The sequence below is a fragment of the Mastomys coucha genome, unplaced genomic scaffold (assembly GCF_008632895.1).
Source record: "Mastomys coucha isolate ucsf_1 unplaced genomic scaffold, UCSF_Mcou_1 pScaffold23, whole genome shotgun sequence".
Classification (NCBI taxonomy): Eukaryota; Metazoa; Chordata; class Mammalia; order Rodentia; family Muridae; genus Mastomys; species Mastomys coucha.
Window position 1 is genome coordinate 39,279,547 of NW_022196906.1, and position 16,545 is coordinate 39,296,091.

Below are 16,545 nucleotides of genomic sequence, written 5' to 3' on the forward strand. Positions count from 1 at the left end.
GGAATGACTGGCGTTCTGTAAGAAGCATGGGGACGGGGTGGGGGAAATGGCTGATATTCTGTAAGAAGCATGGGGACGGGGTCAGGGGAATGGCTGGCGTTCTGTAAGAAGCATGAGGAAGGGGGGGAATGGCTGGCGTTCTGTAAGAAGCATGGGGACGGGGGTGGGAATGGCTGGCATTCTGTAGGAAGCCTGGGGACGGGCGCGGGGAATGGCTGGCATTCTGTAGGAAGCCTGGGGCACCACCATCACAGCCATGGCTGTCTTCCTTGAGAACTTGCTAGTCCCCAACCCCAAAGACGGGGGGCTGTGCTATCAGTTCAAGTTGAAGAAGGGCAAAGCTTGCCTCTCCCCTGGTGTGGGACAGAAGTGATGTCCATCTGGGGAACTTATCTCCCCAGAGTTAGGGACCAATGTGGCTTTCCAAGGAGGCTGGAAAGACAGGCAAAAGTATGAGTTAAATGTCAAAGTTCTGGTAGGTCCTGGGATCACTGTGGAAGGTTTAAGCTTCTCTTGGAATGAGCTGGGCCATTTCATTATTTAAGGGTCCAGGTGAAACCCCTAGATAGTGAGTGAGTCAGAGCAAAGCAGGGAGCCTATAGCTGCCCCCTAATCTTGTCTACAGCAGATTTTTTAAATCTTCTTTCTTTCTTACTTTCTTTTTTTTTTTTTTTTTCAAGACAGGGTTTCCTCTGAGTAGCCATGGCTGTCCTAGAACTTCTTCTGTAGACCAAGCTAGCTCCCAAACTCAGAGATCTGCCTGCCTCTGCCTCCTAAGTGCTGGGATTAAAGGCATGCACCACACAACCTGGCTCAGATTTTTTAAGATTAAATAAGATTGGGGTAGAGAAGCCAGGTGTGGTGGAATGTCTTTAATTCCAGCATCAAGAAGGCAGAAACAAGTGGATCTTTGTGATTTGCAAGACATTATGTAGCCTGGTCTACATAATGAGTTCCAGGATATACTGAGAGTCCGTATCAAAGGAAGGAGGAGGAAGAAGAGGAAGGAAAAGAAAAGAAAAAGACAAGGCACTAGAAGTTGAAGGCCCAGTTTCCCCTGTGAGGGCTCAATGACAGATATGCATTGTGGGTTTTGTTCCTCCTACAAAGAGAAAGGACCCGGTGGCCAGTGGTCTGGAACTGTTGGTGCCCCCGAAGGACATGGCAGACCTTCAGAAGGCTCTTTAAAAGCAGTGGAGAAGGCACTCTGCTTTTCTGTATTCAAAAGCAAGACAGAGCTGGATGAGGTGACTAGTATTTACACTGTAGCCCAGCTGGGCTAGAGGTCGAGGCAGGAGGATTGAGAGTTAACCCCAGGCCAGCCTGGGCTAGGTAGCAAGACTACAACAGGAAAACAACCCAAGAAAGAGTCTCTTGCTATGGTAGGCAAAAGTGACAGAACCTGGTCACTTTAACTTCCTGTCCTTTAGTGTCTTCATCTGTACAATGGAGCACCTGGAGCAGGAGTCTCAGAAGCCGTTTTGGTGTTAAGGCTCCTTTCAAGTGTCCTCTGATAGATCAGAGACGCAGCTGCCCTCATGACATGTAGCTTTCTCGTCACCATCTCTATCTCAAGTCTAGAACTGGCTCCTCTTCAGTCTCCCCACCTGCCAGAGAAGAGGGTTGGACAAATGGCCCCAAGGATCCTTTTCTGTTCCCGTGGCAGTCACTGGAGCCGTACAGATCCCAGTGTGTGCCACTGGGTATATACACTGTTCCCGTCAACTAGGAAGATCCTGTGCTTTTGTCAAGTGGGTCACACTTTTCGATGCTTGGGGAACTGCCGTGCCTTCTAGGAGGACTGAGGTCAGCCCACTGATCAAGCATCAGTCCATTGGAAAACAGATTTGCTCATGCTGGGAGTTCCTGCATGCAGCGAGCTATGTGAGGATGTGGGAGGGACAGGGTGGGTTAATACGAGTACCCTCCCCAGCACCGCTGCCCAGGTTCCCAAGATGGCAGACCAGTGGCAGGACCCCTTGCCATCTGTTCATTCCACAGCCCCAAGCTGGAGGCACCTCCAACAGCTTGCCTTTGTCCTATAGGGCCACACCCCTCACCTGGAACATCAGTTTCATGCTGTCACTGGTGCTGATCAGCATGCACCTGGCACACCCCACCGAACCTCATTCTGCCTTGTCCCCTGTGACTTAGTGCGAATATGTGGGAGTTCGTGTCAGGCTCCGGGATCAGCGCTGGGTGGGAAGGCTGGCTGATGTAACAATGGCCACTTAGCTTAAGTGTCTTGCTTTAGCAATACAGCTTCCTCCTGGTCTAACAACAATGGGGGTGGACTGTACCCTGGCAGCTGGACATGTGGGGAAACACCACAAAACACCAGCTTGTTCTTGTCCTCCAAGCAAGAGGCCCTGGCAGTCCCAGGTGGAGGCTCCTCCATGGGGGACAGCCCAGAGTACTCACTAAACCCCAGGGCTATGCTTCCCTCACCCCTGCATCTGCAGACAGGACAGGCTTAGCAAGGAAACAGAGGCAGGAAATACCATTTGCATGGCAATAGTGAGCACTCTGTGTGTGTGTGTGTGTGTGTGTGTGTGTGTGTGTGTGTGTGTGTTTATACAGGGCTTGTGTGGGAGGCAGGGGACAACCTTGAGTGTTGGCCCTTGCTTGAGACAGTCTCTTGGTTTTGCTGTTCTTAAATACTTCAGGCTACCTGGCTCTGGAGGATTCTGTCTCTGCCCCCCATCTCATTATAGGAGCACTGGGATTACAGATGTGCATCACCATGCTTGGCTCTACATGAATTCTGGGGATTTGAAATAAGATCTTTATGCCTTCATGGCAAGCATTTTACCCCTGAGCCATTTCCCCAAGCCCACACACCACGTTCTTTAAAGTCATTGGTAAATGAACGAATGAATAAATTAATGAATGAACCATCAAGTGAACAGTGTAGTATGATCTAACGGTTCCCCCTGGTCTCTTTTATGTATTGAGGTCTTTTAAGCTAAAGGAAGTGAAATTCTCACCTAAGGTGGTCATTTTCAAGTTCTTGAAGCAGCCACTTTTTTTTTTTCAATGAAAAATCAGGTAGAGGCCATTGCACAATTTAAAAAAAAAAATGTGAATTTCTATCTGAAGTGGGGAAGAGCTCAAGCCCCACCATAAGGGACATGGCTGGGCTCCATGGTCTCTCCGTGACCTTATGCCTAATGGGAACCCCTAAAAAACAATCATCAACCCTTTTATTTTAGGCATGAAGGAGCTGAGAGCTTGACGGACACATGATTGTACCCTAGCTCACACTGGTGAGGAACAGAGCAAGCTCCTGTGCTTCACACAGGGTCTGCTGCACAGACTGACAGGGTCTCTGAGCTCTGCATACATGTGCCTGGGGAAGCCAGTCCTGTGTTTTGGGAGGAGGCAATGGAGAACAACCTGCATTCTGAAGGGGCTTGTGTCTGTGGGGTTCTCTAAAGAAAGAGGGTGAGGAGAGCCATGTCCTACGGGGCACAGTGAAGCCTGGCTTTGTCCCAGGCCTATCTGGTCCTCGTGGGGGTGGGGCCAGAGCTCCTCCATTACAACCTTTCCCTGTCCCCTCCTCCATCTCCCCAATCTCTCATAGACAAGAACTTCTAGGCCTTGTCCAAGGAAGCTCCCAGGCTAGACAAGGTGAGGCACACCTATTATTCTAGCACTTGAAAGGCAGAGACAAGAGGATTCTGAGTTCTGGGCCAGCCTGGACTATATAGGAAAAAAAAAAAAGACAAACAGAACAACAATAGCTTCCAGTGGGGATTAGGGTCCCAGAGTGCTGGACTCTGACCATGGTCTAGCCCATGCACTTCCTCCTTTGACAGTTCTTAAAACTCGGGGTTGCTGGGAAAAAGGGGTGCCCAGAGCCTAAGTCTGGTCTTGCTCTCTGGAGGTGATAGGAAGAAGGTGACAGTGAGTACAGCACAAGAATGAGATCACATGACTAGACCACATGACTGCCTCAAACTGTGTCTTGAGCACATCCAGCGCCCCTCTGGACCTTGGCCATCTCATCTTGAAAGCAAGCTTGGATTGGTAGAGTTTCAAGATCCCTTTGTCTGGGGGTGTCTCCAGAGTGATGGCTTTATAAGGGAGTAACTCTAGGAGAGAGTACCTGCGGCCTATCTTAGGCAAGGATGATGGGCTGTCACTGCAGTGACCATTGGACATTTTCTGAGTCCAGCAGAGAAGCTTGTGTAGGGCTCTTCTTATGATCTGCATGGGGTAGAGGAGGTGGGGGCTCAGCCTGCAGCAGCGGCTAGCCAGCCACAAGAAACCCAGGGAGGACAATGCAGACACACTGTGGGCCTGCTAACTAACTCCTACCCTCACACCAGGTAAGAGAAATCACGCTGGGCGGTGGTGGCTCACGCCTTTAATCCCAGCACTTGGGAGGCAGAGATCACAAAATGCCCCATTCACCTGGGGTGTGTGTGTGTGCAGAATCCATCCCTGAGAACTGAAGTAGAGTGGGTACAGGTCTAGAAGTGGGACCCTTGAGAGTCTTCAGCTCCTGTTCAGCTATATGAGACTTTCAAAAAGGTGTGTGTGTGTGTGTGTGTGTGTGTGTGTGTGGTGCTTGCATGTGAGTGCACAGGTATATGAACATGTGGAGGTCAGAATAGCAGGTCCAGTGTCTTCCTTTATTGCTCTTCTCCTTATTGCTTTAAGACAAGCTCTCTCCTTGAACCAGAAGCTCACTGATTCTGTTAGTCTATGGCTGATCAGAGTCTCAGTACCCTTAACACTAGAAGGTCAGCCACACACAGCCATGTCCAGCTTTATGCCCTTCTGGTCTCCCATGATGCACCAGAACCTCTAGAAAGTCCAACAAACCGGGAACAGCACACCCAGAGCTTCTCAGGCACAATCAGGAGTGGCTGGCATGCAGCTTGTTTGATGGTTAATTGTTACTTTGGAGACCATGGGGATGGGGTCAGAAGGAATGAATTGTAGGAAATGGCCCAAGCTAACCAGGTGCTAACTTTGCCATAGCTATCTGCCCTTGCAGCCTCTGGTCTGTAGGAGGCTGTGGGAAGGGTAGGACCCTGCAAGAACTTGGTCTTGAGTTCTTTTTTGGGAGGTGGTAATCATTGACAAAGGCTGGGGGTTGGGAGGCCTGAGTTCTGGTTCCCTGGTTCTGCCTTAGTTCCTAGGGACTTGGACAAGAAGTCTCCTCCCTTCCTGGGGCTCCATCTGTTGTCAGGGTGGAGTCAAGTCTCCATATGGGAGAGTCTCAGCTCCACAGTTGCCTTCCAAGGACAGAGGGGAGGGAATGAGTTAGAGCCGTAGTAGGTTAGACATCAGGAAGCTCTTCCAACTGGGTGGAGTGGAGGGCCATGAAATGCATAAAGAGGGAGGCATGAGCTCTGGCATTCTCATGGTCTCTGAAGATCATGGTGCTTCCTAATGTCCTGTGAAGTCTGGGTCAAAGTTCAGGGTCAAAGTTCAGTGGCTACTGTCCTCTCTTGTCCGGAATGTTCCTCCTTTCTGACATCCTCCTGGGACTCACAAATGTTCTTGAAGTGGCATTTCTCATTCAGATCTTGGGGTTGTAGGTCTCTCCTCCTGCACAGGTCTGAGGGGCAACTACCAATTTTCTAGTGTTATCTATTATGGCTTCTACTGACTTCCCACCTTGCTGGCAGATTACCAGGTCTTCTCTGTTCTCTCGTTCTCTTCTTTACTCCAACTTCACAAGAACACTCCATGTTCTGATCCCCTGTGCATCTTGCTCCTGACCTTCTTAGCCATATCTCCTTCTAGCCCCTGTCCTTGTGTGCTAAGGTGCCAGGACCACAAACAGGATCACACTTGCAGGTAGATCCAAAGTTCAAGGTCGTTTCTGGCTACACCAAGAATTCAAAGCTAGCCTGAGCTACATGAGACCCCATCTCAACAGACAATTAATCAAACAAAGAAGCAAAGCCAGAGAGATGACAGGGATGGCCATTCTTACCAGTTTGCTCACTAGGCCCCTTGTGAAAACCAAACTGGAGAGTGTGTGTGAAGCCTGGAGCCTGGAGAGACAAGGGAGCCTGCTTTGGTTATTTGTGATATTGTCGGTCACAAGTTGATTTGGTTAGAACCCAAGTCCTCATCTTTACTTGACCTGGAAATTTGAAAATTGGTCACCATTTTATTACTAATTTTTTGTTTTTTCAAGACGGGGTTTCTCCGTGTAGCCCTGGCTGTCCTGGAACTCACTCTGTAGACCAGGCTGGCCTTGAACTCAGAAATCCACTTGCCTCTGCCTCCCAAGTGCTGGGATTAAAGGTGTGCACCACCACTGCCCTGCTTGATCCTTAATTTTTTAAATGGGGGGGAAGGTAGTTGGTACACTCATATGGAGGCCAGAAGATAACCTCCAGGAAATCAGTTCTCTCTATCATGTGGGTTTCAGGAATTGAACTCTTGACTTTTTAGGAATGGCAGCAAGCTCTGTTATCCTTGGATCCATCTCATCAGCCTTCAGTTCCAGTGTCTGTAGAGTGGAGCTAACCATGCCAACTAACAAGAGCCCCTAGGAAGTTGGCATGGGACCAAGAAAGGTGCTTCGCTGGCTTTTATACTCATCAGAGCTTGACCCTCATGTATAGTCCAGGCTTGTTCACATAGATCCCTGATTGTATGGGGAAGGAGATGAGATTAGCCCTGTTTGTACATGCAAAACAAGCTCTGGCCGGCTCTTGCTGACCCAGTAGGGAATGGGTGCAGCCCTACTCAAACAGATTGATTTTGAGCCAAACGTTCTTAAAGAAACAAGCAGACCCACCGTTACAGTCAGTATCTCTCCAGCCCTCACTGTGTACACGTGCTTTGCATGTCTCATCTATGACTACAGAGATACAAAGCAGGGTGGTTACCCACGCCTTGCAGATAAGCAAGCTGGCATGGAAAGGCATGAGGACATGTTCCTCAAGTCACACATCTGAACTCAGGCATAGTTGCTGTAACCCTGACCAGTTGCAGTTCTGGGTCACAAGGCTCAGACCAGACTTGGCAAGGGGCGGGGGATGGGAGACGACAACCATAGTTCACAACAAAAAGTACCAGCAGGTCATGTTCTCACCAGGAAATCCCTGGGCTCCACCTCAGCTCTCCCGTGGACCCCAGATCCCAGTTCTTTTGTCATGTTCCAAAAGCATAGGGAGTGCCTGTGTTCAAAGGATAGCACCAACGGCTTCTCCTGCCTCGAGAGGGATGCAGAGTGACCTGGGGGGGGGGGGAATCCTAACTCCATGGTTTTGGTAATCCAACTCTAAAAAATGAACTTCTAGAAGAATTACCAACTCTCAGGATGAGATTAGAACACCACAAGGCTACAGACACAAAAGTTTGTTGTAGACTCTAAAGTGTATTTCATTTTATTAAATCATAGGAACTTCCTTAGTATTAGGGAACATCTGGAGCAAATTTACAGTACCAGGTCACTGCCAGGAGACAAGACCCAGGCCACCACTGAGAAGGGCCTTGAATCACTGAGGCCCATTCGTCTAAATGAAGGACCATAATTTGGCTTGTTTCCAACACTCTTTTTCTCTCACCATTTATTGATACTCCTTAGCCTTCTTGATCCTGTGTACAGAAAGACAAGGGGAGGTGAAGCTGCTATTTAACACACGACTCCTGTATCCCAGGCTGGTGAGGGCTCCCTAATCAATGCCAGACTATTTTATAGACGAACAAAAAGCTTAAGAGATTCAGATGCTGTATCCAGCCCTTTTGCTGGGAAAGGACAAGTTCAAGATCGGGACTATGGGCTGCCTGACTGTGTGTCATCAAGTACATTCTCAGCTGAGGGACTTGCTCAGGGGCAAAGTAGTTTGCCCAAAGCCAAGTTTAGGTAAGGAGTGTAGTTCAGCGATGGAACATTTTCCTGCCGTACACGGTGCCTGGAGTCAACTCTCAGCACCCGTAAAAAGGAACTGTCTTCTCTAGTTCTACCTTCCTTGGCCCCAGCACCCTTGTAGAGGTTTTGGAAATCTGTTCTCTAGATGGCCCTGGTATGAGGGCGGGCTCAGTGTCAGAACAGCTGAAGCAGCAGAAGCAGTTGCCTGAATGTCCCTAAACACAGTAAGATGCATCCCTGCGCAGCCAGCTGGGATAAAAGCACTCCTGTGTCACCGTGTCACCAGCCCTTTCTACTGATGGATCCCAGCAGCGGGAGAGACTCTCTGGCCCCTCCCTTGAGTGTGATCAACATCTTCCTTGAATCCAACACACAGGTCCCAGTAAAATGAAGATGTGACCAAACCTATTGGCTCCGATTCCTGGAAGAGAGGATTTAAAAAGTGTATTATTCTCTGTGTCCTATTCATGAGGGACAATGGCGTTGTTTGTGTCAGATGTTCTCAACAGGAGAACTTTGACCTGCTCTGCTCAGGACTCGTGTTGAATATAAGCACAGGCCTTCCTCTGTCCACTTGGCCCAGGGTATTCCTCTCCCACTCACAGGGCCCACAGCTGGGAGAGGCTAGCTGAGATCAGGCACAGGAATGTCCTTCATTCTATTTTCAGAATGCTTCTCCAGCAAGGGCACCTCCTCCTCAGGCTTCTCCAGCAAGGACATCTCCAGCAAGGGCACCTCCTCCTCAGGCTTCTCCAGCAAGGACATCATCTCCAGCAAGGGCACCTCCTCCTCAGGCTTCTCCAGCAAGGACACCTCCTCAGGCTTCTCCAGCAAGGACATCATCTCCAGCAAGGGCATCTCCAGGAAGGACATCTCCTCCTCAGACTTCTCCAGCAAGGGCACCTCCTCCTCAGGCTTCCCCAGCCCGGGCATCTCCAGTCCGGGCGTCTCCAGCCAGGGCACCACCTTCCAGGTCATCGTCGGGCAGGTCATCATCTGCCAGGTCAGCCTCCACGACATCCTCCCCAACGAGAGTGTACCTTGTTAGAGCAACACCAGTGGGGGCTGTCCCCATCCGGGCTTCTCCTGCCAGGTCAGCACCAGCCACCAGGGCCACCAGGGAGAGCCCAGGTAAGGGGGCCTCTGCAGGGAGGGCCGAGATCCAGGGCAGTGTTTTTGGGCAGAGGGAAGCTCTCAGTGAGCACTCTGCTCCTTGTACCCCTAAGATAATGACATGGGGGACAGCCAGAGTGCAACATGGGGAACCTGGAGAGGTGAGGGTAGAAAGGGACCATGATATGGCAACCTAAGACAGTGAAAAAAATTAGGCAAGAGGAGGAGGGGCCAGAAGCCAGGAGCAAAGGAGCAAAGGGCTCACTGCTGAAATCCAGAGTTCTCCAGGCAGAATGCTGGAGGCCGCTCTGCCCAGGGTGGAGCTCTGACTTGAAGAGCAAGGGCTCTTGGTTACAGGAGGGTCTGTTTCCTTTGGCTGGCCTGTATGTCTGCTGGGGGAAGCCAGGGTAGAGCAAGGTCATGATTAGTATGCCTACCCATACATGGAGGAAGAATGAGAGGGATTCTGACCACTCCAAATTTCCAAACTTGTCAGGGCTCAGGAGTTCACCTGCCAGAAAGTCAAGGAGGCCACTGGGCCTCCAGGCTTCTCTCTGCCCCTCAGGAAACTGTTTCCATGTACCCCAGACCTTACACTGTCCCCATCGCCTCACCCCCAAATATTCAGGCCTTGTTGCTATTTGACTATGAAGGCTAGGAAGGCTGGGGACCATCCTAACCTTTTCCTATCCAGGGTAGGAGAAGCGCTTTGGTGGGATGGATTCTAGAATGAGACACTACATTTGAACTTCTGTCCTGCCAATCACTATTTTAGTGACTTTTGGTAACTTCTTTCATTTCTGTGAACCTCAGTTTCCCCATCTATAGAACGTATCTAATAAGACTCAGCTCATGTGATGCGGTGAGGATGAATTAGCAGAACACATATGTGGTACCTAGCCTACAGGAGCCTAGGAGAGGGGATCTATAGAGGTTTATACCAGGGAGGGGGAGTTGTATTGTGGGGTGCAAGGGACCTAGCAGGAAGCTCGGGAAGTGGGGGTGGTGGTGTTAGTTTTGCTTCCTTCTGGGCCCCCCACCATGCCACGCTCCTCCCCAGCAGTTTTCCTTCCCTACTGCCCTGTCTTTAGGTCTCAGTTTCCCCAAGTTCTCCTGGCAGGAGACCCAGAGACAGCTGCCACTCATCGGGTGTGTCCTCCTTCTCATCTGCCTGGTGATCTCACTCATCCTTCTCTGTGAGTGGAACAGAGGGCACAGGGTGGTTTCAGGTCATTGCAGCATGGAATGGTGTCAGGCATAGAGGCATTCCACAGGCACAGAGGGACTCACATCCACGTGGGGACCTTGGGTCATGGGGAATCAGGCTCCTTTGAGAGGACTGGGGTAAGCACATTGAATGCCATTGGCTTTCCGGTTTGGGTCTATCAGTGCAGATAGATTCTGATGATATACTGCAACAATTGCATCAACTACGCTGGACTCCATTTCAGTTTCTTTGAATGGGATGCTGTTCATCATTAATCATTTAACCCAGCATATACTTCGTAAGATCTGATTCCACTTTTCCCAGACCAGGAGGAAATATGTGAGAAAAAAAAATATATAGTTCTTGACATAAATTCTCACTCTGAAAAGGAACAGTTGCTGGGCAGTGGTTGTGTGCCTCTTTAATCCCAGTACTTGGGAAGCAGAGGCAGCAGATTTCTGAGGCTCTTTGATGAGCAAACCATTAGAAGCCAGCCCAAAGGGGATCATAGGAGGGAGCAGAGATGAACACATACTGTGTCATTCTGTCCCAGGAAAGCCATTTGCTCCCGAGGAACAGCTAGAAGTAAGTCAGGCTATGGGATCTCAACATGACCATCAGGAACAAGTGACAGTAGCGTGGGTTAGGGTGCAGGCAACCTCCTATGAGGACATAGAGAATATGAGAGCAGTTCTCCAGGACATCAGGTGTGAGAGAGCAGGAGGGGGACAGGTGGCCAAAGCCTACATTGGGTAGAGGGGAAGCGTCCCAGAGAGGAGATGCATGTTTGAGAGCTTGCAGCCCATCTGTTTAGCTACATGAGGTGAGAAAGCTTTCCACTTAGGCTGAGGAGGATTTTACAGAAGACGCAGCATGAGATGGCAAATGGAGGGGCAGAAAGGTACATGGAAGCTTCTGGTGGCACAGCTGTCAGAGGAAGAGGCTGTGTGCTGTTAGATCATAGCCGTAGTATCACACGTACCTGCTCCAGCCTCCTACCTCTGCTTCTCATGAGCTATATGACTTCAGCAAGTTAATTAACATTTTGAGCCTTGGTTTCCCTACCCCAGTGGTGTGGTCATCATCACAATGCATGTGATTGCCTCCAGCTGCCTTGGTCTGAGACCTTCCGTCCACTCCTCCCTTTGCCAACAGAGTACTTTGCTTCTGAGAACAATAGGAATGACCCATAGAAGGGACACGAGACACTCAAGGGCAGGCTCACCCAGTAGCCTGAAAGCTCTAACCTGGTACAGTCCACAGACTGCTCCACCTGGAAATCCTTCCCATATTCAGTCATCAAACCCAGACACTATTGTGGATGCCAGCAAGTGCTGGCTGACAGGAGCCTGATATATCTGTCTCCTGAGCCTGATATATCTGACAGTACCCGACTAATACAGAAGTAGATGCTCACAACCATCCACTGGACTGAGCATAGGGTCCCCAATGACACAGGGTTCCCAATGAAGAAGCTAGAGAAAGGACCCAAGGAGCTGAAGGGTTTTCAGCCCCTTAGGACAAACAGCAATATGAACTAACTAGTACCCTCAGAGCTCCCAGGGACTAAACCACCAACCAAAGGGTACACGCAGTGGGATCCATGGATCCTGCAGCATATGTATAGCAAAGGATGGCTTGGTCAGTCATCAATGGGAGGAGAGGCCCTTGGTCCTGTGAAAGTTGTATACCACCGTGGAGGGGAATGCCAGGGCCAGGATGCGGGAGAAGGTGGGTTGGTGAGCAGGGGGAGGGGGAAGGGAGGAGGGAACAGGGTTTCTTTTTTTCCCCAGAGGGAAAACCTGGAAAGGAGATATCATTTGAAATGTAAATAAAGAAAATATCTAATAAAAAAAAAAGCTATAACCTGGTTCTGTAGTATTTCCCAAAGTCCCCACTACTCCTTCATGGAGGCCAGAGAGGTAGTAGGATCTGCAGGTCAAGCCCAGTGCCCTGGTCCACCTCCCAGCATCACTCCATCCACAATCACAGTGGTCCTGTGCTGTGCAGCATCCCAAGCACTGTGAGAAAAACACCCAGGACTTCCTAGAGCTTCAGCATCTAGGGCATTCAAGGAGGAGGGCAGGACATTGAGAGGAGAGCCTGCAGCCTGAGGGAGTAAGAGGATGTGTGTCTGGACTGGGAATGCAGATGGTCTTAATCCTGAGACCAACAGGAGACCATGTTGGAGCTGAGGAGACAGTGCAGGGTCAGAGCTGAAGAGATGGTAGAGGCTGGGAGGTTGGGTGAGGCATTTGATGACAGGTCTGTGGGGGCTACACAAGGAGGTATCTTCAGTCAGCAGAGTGACAGCTCAGTTTTGTTAGATGCAGGGGAAGACATGGAGCTGGTTTCCACGTGAGGCGTGAGACGTTTCTTTGCACATTTGGAAATCAGCCACCTGGAGTTGCTTGTTGAGTGGGAAGACATTGAAAGGCATAAAGAGAGGCAGGAAAGGACCAAATAGAAGGGACTTCCGTGTTTAGGGCTGAGGGAGGAGGATGCAAACCTAGGAGCTGCTGAGGCTGGCATCATGGTGTCAATTGAGAAGACAAACCAGATGGCAACATTCTCTCTCTCTCTCTCTCTCTCTCTCTCTCTCTCTCTCTCTCTCTCTCTCTCTCTCTCTCTTTCTGAGTGTGTGTGTGTGTGTGTGTGTGTGTGTGTGTGTGTGTGTGCATTACAGAGGGGTTCTGAGAGGGAACTCTGGGATACTGGAGGAGAAGGTTTCTTTGGCTACTGTCCATCTAGCATACAGAGTAAGGATGCTTCCAAACAAGGACCCTTGTCCATCTCTTACTATTTCTCTTGGTCTCTTTCTTCCCCTCTCTGAGTAGCTAGCTGTTCAAGTCTGTCTGGGGCTTCCCTGATGGCAGGAGCTTTCTAGAACATTCCTGAGCAGCCTTTCTCTCCATACAGATGAGGGACGGGAGCCCCAGAGTCCAAGAGGGATTGCAGGTCGGTGTCTGAGAATCCCCAGGGCCTTGGGCTGCTGAGTATCCTGTCCCTCCAGCGCTGGTGATAACCAGGCTGCTGGCTTTTTTGTTGGTTCTGTTTTTCTAGTCTACTTCTGGCGAGGCCACACAGGGATCAAATACAAAGAGCCGTTGGAGAGTTGCCCCAGCCACGCAGTTCGCTGTGATGGAGTAGTGGACTGCAAAATGAAGAGCGACGAGCTGGGCTGTGGTAAGAAGGCTGGGTATGTATGTGTGTGTGTGTGTGTGTGTGTGTGTAAGTGTGTGTGAATGTATGTGTATGTGTGTGTATATGTGTATGTATGTGTATACATGTGTGTATGTGTATGTATGTGTGTGTATGTGTGTGTGTGTATACACAAGTGGACTCTGGCTACTACACACTATATTGTGGAATGTAATGGCTCAGACAGAGGCAATGGCTAGAAAATCAGAAGATCTTGGTTTGAGTCACAGCAGATAAGGATTTGGAGCTTGATTTGTGGGTGTCATGTGACATGGATAAATTACCTATTTCTTAGGGCTTCTGACTTCTAATTTTTAAAATGAATGTACTGGACAAGATTGATAACGCTTACAGAAAATCTGGAATTGTAAGACAGAAGCAAACAGAAAATCTGACTGGAGACAGACAGGCTGAGGGTGCTCCGGAACCCCATTCCTCCTTGTTCAGCAGCTGATCCCTGAATTGTGACCCCTGTAGTTTCTTAATGTCCTAGATGAGCACAGAGACCCTGTTGAGCTGTAGTCCTCAGCGGTTGTGCTTGTGCGGTTTCAATGCCCTTGTGAGGTTTCAATGCCCTTGCTAAGGAATGTGGCTGTCTACCCTTTACCTCTGCGGTTTCAATGCCCTTGCTAAGGGATGCAGCTGTCTACCCTTTACTTCTCCACTGATAATGCATATGCCCTTGCCCATGACGGCACCTATCTGTGACCAAGCTTGTCTTATGAGCACACGCTAGATCATGGCTCCTAGGCTCCTTACCTTAGCATCTTCTCCTTTGAGCATGTCATTGCCTCAGGGTGAGATGCTTGTTCGACTCCAGGACTAAAGGCCACCCAAGTCCTCCTGGATGAAGAGCTGCCCAGCCACAGCCCCTTTGCTCTGTGTTTACTGAAGGCCTCAGCCCTCCAGTCATCACTGTTGAGACAGCTTTTCCATACTCCTCCCAGAGTCTCCTATAACTTATTCCCAAAAGCTTGAAGCCTCCTGGGTGCTGAGACCCTTCCCTGCCCTCTTCTGCTCTGCAGTCAGGTTTGACTGGGACAAGTCCCTCCTGAAAGTCTACTCTGGATCTTCTGGTGAGTGGCTCCCTGTGTGCAGCAGCAGCTGGAATGACACCGACTCCAAGAGGACCTGCCAGCAGCTGGGGTTTGACAGGTGAATAAAGAGTCAATTCAGCACGAGCTACACAGAATCTGTCTCAGAAAGTTAAAGAAAGGAGGGAGGGAGGGAGGGAGGGAAGGAAAGAAGGAGGGAAAAAGGGAAGGAGGGAGAAAGGGAGGTAGAGAAGGAAAAAGGGAAGAGAAAGAGTCCTACAGGGCCCTTGCTGATTCTACCAACTCAGGCACCCCTGAGTCATTAAAAAAGCAGTGGCCCGAGTGTCTGGGAGCTGTGATCCTGTTATTCTCCCCCAGGGCTCTTTCTGTGAAAGCACCCTCATGGCCATTACCATATTGAGATGGCTCTGTGAAGCACTAGAAGCCCAGATGGGCAAAGCCCTCTGTGGACTTTGAGCCGTAGCAGCTGTGAAGCAACTCACTGAATGAGAAACAAGATAGGACCAGGAGGTTTGACCAAGTCCTATGAAGCTTTGGCTTTAAAAGTTTTAGACCAAGAAGCCAGTGTTGGTGAGTGAAGCAGGAAGGGAGGGAACCTTCCAACTTGAAAGTTCCTCACTCCTGAAGGCCAGGTAGGCACCTCTACTCACTGTCTTGGTCTGAGTTGTGTGTGTGGTTACATATATGTGCATACATGTGGAGACCAGAGGGTCAACCTCAGGTGTTTCCCAGGAGTCAGCCACCATATCTTTTCTTTTAAAGAGAGGGCCTGAAGCTTGTGAGGTAAGCTAGTCTGGCTGGCCATGGAGCCCCAGGGATCTACCTGGCTTTACTTCACAAGGTTGTGATTATGAGCATGCCTCCATGCCTGCCTTTTTACAAGGGTCCTCATACTTTTGTGGCAAGCACCTTCCAAGCTGAGCTACAGCTTCAGCCCTTTCTCTGGGTTCTTGTTTTGTTTTGTTTTGTTTTTTACAAGGCAGGGTTTCTCTGTATAGCCCTGGCTATCCTGGAACTCACTCTGTAGACCAAAGCTGGCCTCGAACTCAGAAATCTGCCTGCCTCTGCCTCCCAAGTGCTGGGATTAAAGGCGTGCACCACCACTGCCTGGCAAGATTTCTCTGGGTTCTTAAGCTGAGCAGTTTAGGGATGAATGAATGAATGAGTGAGTATGGGGTCGTGGGTTACCCTTAGAAAAAAACATCTGGAAAGATAGGGTTGGAGCTAGGACTCAGAGCTAGTTCTCTACTGCCACCTCAGCCCCTGGTGGGGAAAGGGCAGACTGACTGATCCAGACTGAAGATGGGGATGGGGTGGGGTGGAGGGTGGGGCTTGAGGGGCCTTTGTCTCAGAGCCACAGGGTGATATGAGACCCCTCAGCATTCTCTTTGAATGGCATTTCTACAAGGAGGATCCCTCTTCAGAACTTCTAGGAGATCATGTGACACACAGGCACAAAAGAGCAAGACCCTCTAGTGTAATGTGGAAAAGGCTTATCCCAGCAATCCCACACTGAGAGTATGAGTGAGGCTCTGTTGGGACGCCATGGAGAAGACTCCTAACTTGTGCTTGCTTAGAGGGACTGCATATTTAGAGGCCCAGTTCAGAGAAGGATATAGAATGTTCTAGAAATGTACACAAGTTCCAGGCAGAGAGTAGAACATACCAGAATCACTGGGGTGCTTGTGAAAATGTCCCTCACAAACAGAAGCTCTAGGATTAGGACTAAGAATTTATTTAATCAAATACCCAAGGTGATTCAGAGCGGTGCTCCTCTGAGAGTCACTGTCATTTACTGGATCACTTTTGTGGGGACCTGGAGCACGCACATTGGTGCTCAGTAGTCTTGGGGTGGTACTGATACCACTGGACTGTGGGTCACAGTTTGGATAGTGTCTTAGTTGCTGTTCCTATTGCTGTGATAAAACACTGTGACCAAAACTCATTTGGGGAAGAAGGAGGTTTCTTCTAGCTTACATTCTCAGGTCATGCTCTGTCACTGAAGGAAATCAGAGCAGGAACTCTGAGCCTGGAACTGAAGGCAGAGGCAAAGAAGAATACTGCTTATCAGCATGCTTTTTATATAAGTTGGTACCACCTGTCCAGAGATGATGCCACTCATA

At 49.7% G+C, this 16,545-nt stretch overlaps 1 protein-coding gene across 4 annotated transcripts in view; it reads left to right on the forward strand.

The window, feature by feature from the left end:
- The window catches only part of Tmprss13 (transmembrane serine protease 13), a 29,766-nt gene that overhangs the window by 1,195 nt on the left and 12,026 nt on the right, over positions 1-16,545 (forward strand). Inside the window, exons 2-6 of one of the 4 annotated variants that reach the window (XM_031345214.1) lie at positions 8,515-8,849; positions 10,051-10,155; positions 13,086-13,124; positions 13,230-13,352; positions 14,393-14,522. In XM_031345214.1, the coding sequence (XP_031201074.1) occupies positions 8,516-8,849; positions 10,051-10,155; positions 13,086-13,124; positions 13,230-13,352; positions 14,393-14,522 (731 nt within the window). In that variant the 5' untranslated portion in view covers position 8,515. Of the gene's footprint in view, positions 1-8,514; positions 8,978-10,050; positions 10,156-13,085; positions 13,125-13,229; positions 13,353-14,392; positions 14,523-16,545 lie in introns of all 4 variants that reach the window. The other 3 variants (XM_031345212.1, XM_031345213.1, XM_031345215.1) reach the window with 3 other exon arrangements.